General features: G+C 40.1%; 2 protein-coding genes across 3 annotated transcripts in view; both read right to left on the bottom strand.

The window, feature by feature from the left end:
* LOC138033756 (adhesion G protein-coupled receptor L4-like) overlaps nucleotides 1-5000 on the bottom strand; it is a 207703-nt gene that overhangs the window by 125629 nt on the left and 77074 nt on the right. The window lies entirely within an intron of this gene.
* LOC138033755 (uncharacterized) overlaps nucleotides 1158-5000 on the bottom strand; it is an 8452-nt gene continuing 4609 nt past the window's right edge. For both annotated transcript variants that reach the window (XM_068881562.1, XM_068881563.1), the window contains 4 exons: nucleotides 4878-5000; nucleotides 4615-4762; nucleotides 4038-4178; nucleotides 1158-2414 (listed from right to left, as the gene is read on the bottom strand). The exon at nucleotides 4878-5000 is cut by the window's right edge and continues 1135 nt beyond it. In XM_068881562.1, coding sequence (XP_068737663.1) covers nucleotides 1335-2414; nucleotides 4038-4178; nucleotides 4615-4762; nucleotides 4878-5000 — 1492 coding nt within the window. In that variant the 3' untranslated portion in view covers nucleotides 1158-1334. The remainder of the gene's footprint in view (nucleotides 2415-4037; nucleotides 4179-4614; nucleotides 4763-4877) is intronic.

Raw genomic sequence — 5000 nt, forward strand, 5'->3', positions numbered from 1 at the left:
GGTTACTTCCAGAAAAGTTGGGTGGGGGTGTGCGACAGGCTTCCTGAAACCCTTACCCTCTTTCAGACCAGTAGTAGCTTCGTCTAAAAAACATACCCAATTCAAGACTAGAGTTCACAAACCATACCCTATTTCAGACCAAAATGGTCAAAATTGAGATCCTATTCCAGGCCAAAACGGCTAAAAAACCATACCCTTTGTCGCCGCACATACCTGTATAGCCCATATAAGGGAGTGCCCCACCCCCCGGGTACATAAACGTCTGTCTAGTATCATCGTTTCACTGCGTGTGATAGTCATCCTGTGATCTAAGTTCATTGTTGGTTTTTTTGTTGTAATTAAGATTAAAGAAATATATTGTTGGTCGTGCTCCATTTTCTATCCAGCAGCATTTTGCTCTACATTGCCTGCTTTCCCTTTACCTTTATAAATCGATTTAAGCTCCGCTTTCAGCGGTTCGCGCTACTCCTCTAGTATCCCATCAATGGTAGGGGAGGAAAACTTGTTACAGATAGTAAGATCCAATTCATCACGTCAACATCTTAATTAATTCGCGTTCTCAGCTACTGATACGTTTCGCTCTACTCTAAGAAAAAGAGATTCTCGCTGATCTAATTTGCATCTCCAATAATTCCCAAAAGAGTCGCTTGTCAGTCAAATGGCTATAATATCTACTGCCGCAAAGGTACGTGTTAGGGTGTTATTAAATTTCCAAAATGTCGGTCCCCGCAATTGCAGGGTTGATTTCCTTTCTTTTTACACTTCTAGAGACGTTTTTCTAAACGAAAAAGAAGTCAATTCTAGATTTCTGTTTTAGAGATTTGGATTCATTCGTAAAATTTTAATAATCGAGTACTTTTGGATGCCGCACTCTTTGAATATCTACTATAGCTTCCTAGGTCAAAGGTTCCATGTTGGTCAGAATAAGATTGCGATAAGTAGACGGCTTCCATGGCGCGCCTCCGATCTCAGTGTCTTTTTTAGACAAAGTACAATTCCAATCACCTCCGACAATAAGAGATGTAAGCTCTGATTTATCCGAATTATGCAACTGTTGAGCTCTTCTATGAAATGGATGCTGGATGTCAACCGTACTTGGTCTCCCTTAGTTTGTAAATTTAAAGTTACATGATGCTATCTGAGGCTCACGCCGCGAATATCTAAAAAGACTTTTATTTATGAAACGTCAACCATACAATGCAAAACTGGTTAAAGCCAAATTTTATGACCCGTGCAAGCACAGGTAAAAATTTGCGTAAGTAAAATTGAACGAGTTAAAACTAAACAAGAAATTCTGCTACTTGAGTAAAAGGTTAGTTACAATGGAAAATTACTTAAGCTAAGGAAAATCTCCAGGAGTCTACATTCTTTAGCACCTCGGTCATTTGCGACCTAAAATCTGGAAAACTGTCATAGCCACTAGAAGGCAAATCTACCACGCCTGAACAAGCATGCACAGTAACATGGGGCAAGTTACCCAGCTGCGCATGAAATATTACTTTAATTGATGATACGGTTGGAGTGGAACTGCCTGTTACAAAACGAAGCAAGCGTGTCAATTCCCTTTCGTTTAGACAACGAACGTATCTCCTAAAATACATGTAGACAATGTGTTGTCCTTTTGTCATTGCACTTGGGTTATCAACAGAAACCAGGGAGAGCACTTTTTCAGTTGTCACACGCAACGAGCTGTAAAGCTCAAAGACTGACTGATTCGTGACTTGCAGCCACAATTCTTTAAGCATGCCTTCACAGAGGCCTTGCTTCATAGCGTCTGCTGCCATCACAACCTTATTCCACAGCTCTGTCTTTGCAACGCTAAGTACAATTGCACGTAAATTGCTTGCATTTGGCAATTTAGTTACTCCATACTCGGACAAAAAGTCCACCAAAAAGTCAGTGTCTTCATTTGAGAGAGCCTTTGAATTGTTTTCGTCCAAAATCTTCTGCATTCTTAAACTGTCATAAGAACTTATGTAATCCAAGAACCCCTCTAAAAAATTCTGGTCGCTTACATGTTGTTTGCCTACGAGAAGAGCAGAAATAAAGATCTTATTAAGGGAGGTTGGAAAAACTCCAACCATCAGAAACCCGTGGCTCAGAATTCTGCCTAGGCTAATATAAACAGTTTCGTCTATTGCTGGCGAAATTCGAGGAACATAACTATTTATCCCGTCAAAATAGATTGGGAGTACTTTTTCCCAAAAAAGCGTAAAGGCTTCTCTCTTCACCCCATCGAAATCAACCGCGGACTCATTATAGAAATTTACATTCAAAAGACACTCTGTTACATCTCCTTTACTATACAATCTAAGCATATTCTCGACGATGTTCTCCCGGTCTATGGTCACTTGTTTGGTCTCTCCAAGGTCCAAAAGCTTCTCGAGGATGTCCATCCTTTTGTGTGAAATATTCTGTCAGGAAACAGGGAGAGAGAGAGAGAGAGAGAGAGAGAGAGAAAATGAAAATAGGATCAAGAGTACCTGCTGGGTGGGAGGGAGACTAGATTGATGGAAAATACAATTGCATTGCACGTTAAGTTAAAGAGGCTCGAAATAGTTTCCCCTTTTTTCAAACAAATAAACATATTGTCCTTAGATACAGTTAGGGTAATCATATCAAGACGAAATTGGGCCAGGGTATTAAGTACCCATCGTAGATTTGTCACATTATATTTTCCTCCAAATAGCCCACTTTCCATATATTAAATTTTAGTCCTAAACAAAAGGAATCATCTAAAGGCTCTGGGGAATAAATATAAGGATTTGTACGAGTTTATTCCCCAGAGCCTCGAGATGATGCCTTTTGTTTAGGACTGAATTTTAATATATCGAAAGTGGGCTATTCACGTAACAATAGCAACGATATTAGGCATTTCTTCGAGTGTTAAAGTCAACATATGTGGTCTTTTTTGAAGAAACCGGACGGTGAAATTTTCCCCTTCAGCGTTACCAGATAATATTAGAGATACTTTCTGAAATATTTAAAATTCAACAAAATCTGTAGGCCAGTTTTTCGGAAAAATCAGTTTTTTTGAAATGTGTCTCCAACCTTTTTTTTTTAATTTTGAAGAGAAAAGTTTTAAATTAGTCTAAGCTAACATGCCAAAAATGGAAAAAATTCACCGTCCGGAAGCAGAGATATAAACGAGTAAATTTGCAAAATCAACTGAGAAAAATGAGGGGGTTACAAGGTCAGCATTTACGCATGCGTCACCCGCTCATTCGGGTCCACGCGCGAGAGGAGCTATAGGCCAATACAAACGGATTTAAGTGACTATTAAACCGTCTGTGTAGAATCTCCGCAGTTTTCGTGAATAGGAGATGTCTATTAATATTCCATGTATATAGGAATTAGGAGAAGGGTGAGCGAAATTAGCGGTTAGGGTTTATTTCTGGTGATCCATTTGAATCATGAGCCCGGATGGGATCATGAGCTGACGCAATCAGCTTACAAATTACGTGTGTGGCTTACGCGCGCGCGCGCGCGCTCAGCTGAAAACCCTTTCGAGCCTCCTTAAAGAATCCTCTGGTCAAGGCAATCAGGATCACCAAAAGCTCATAATATGTATTAATTGGTTTACGAGTAGACAAAATCTAAATATGGAATACATTGAGTTTGTTCGATCAAGTCACCAACAGCCATACTGCTTTAATAAAACAATTTGCGTAAAGAATGTCGCCGCTTTGTCCCGTCTCCTCCATGCGCGTTTTTGAGATGCGGACGGCAACCGAAAGAGATCATTTCGCGTGCCAGGACAGTGGTGTCTCCCAGATTTTTATACTAATCATCTCTAATGGAGAAAATATACTTAGAAACGTAAATGTAGTTGCGTGAAGACAAGTTAAAAGGGAAAACAACTCACTTCCGGTTGCCGCCCGCCTCTGAAAAACGCCTCTCAAAAACGCTCCCTAAAATATGGCCCCCGTGACGCCAGAGTGAACACATTCTGTAAAAATGATCTTTTGGGATCAAATAAAGCCCTTTAGAGCACTATAGTACTTTTCATGGAAATTTGTTTATCCAATCATACATACTCGCTGTGATTGTTCCTCCGCTTCATTCACTTCTGCAAATTTCGTCACCTCCTGTAAATAACGCTGTCTAAACTGATATCCTGGAGAAGCTCTTCTTCCTCGCCGTCCTTGTACGTTTGTAGCTGCCTCTTCTACCTGGAACTTTATGAACATTTCTGACGTTATGAATATTGCTTACATCAAGGAATACAGTGAGGCACAAAAGGGCCCGTGCCATCGAAAAGACTGAGCACATAATTGCCAGACTGTTTTATCAACCGCAGACCTTAAACTGAAACATAACGCCTGCCTTTCATGAATCATCAGTGAATGAAAATACAGGCACTTAAGGTAGTTTGTAAAGATTCGCGATAAAGGTGTTCTTTCTACTCTCTTCTGCCTGACAGGTTCCGATGTCAATCCTACTCATTGGTTAGTAATGACAACGTTAATTTCGCTCTGTAGCAAAACTGGGGGATATTTCACCCATTTCGTATTTCCTTTGAAAAACGTATTAAACAATTGTAACCCATATATCTTAATGCGGTATATGCTATGAAACATCACCTACAACCAAAGAAATCCGTGGAATATGTACCTCATCATCACTACTGTTCAATGGACTCGATCCTTCATTGGTATCCAGTGATCCCCCAGTGGAAAACCCGGCATGCATTGCTTCTATATTCAAAGCAGTGAATTCAACCCCTTGATCATCTTCTCCAGGTGACTCGACATCTTTTAAACTAAAAAAAAACAAAGGAATACAGCAACTCCTAAAGCCTAAGTTTCAATGGACATATGGACACTCAATAACAACCAAGATTTAAATTGTTGTGAGCGCAAACGAAAAGCACCTACTCTTCATCTTCCTTCATCAACACATGGGGTGGTTTATCTGAAACACGGGAAAGTGGCTCCGTAGTCTCATCGGATTCATCACTGTAACTTGAGTGATTTTCTTCAGGCCCTGAACCAAAACCT

Source organism: Montipora capricornis, chromosome 14 (genome assembly GCF_036669925.1).
Source record: "Montipora capricornis isolate CH-2021 chromosome 14, ASM3666992v2, whole genome shotgun sequence".
NCBI lineage: Eukaryota > Metazoa > Cnidaria > Anthozoa > Scleractinia > Acroporidae > Montipora > Montipora capricornis.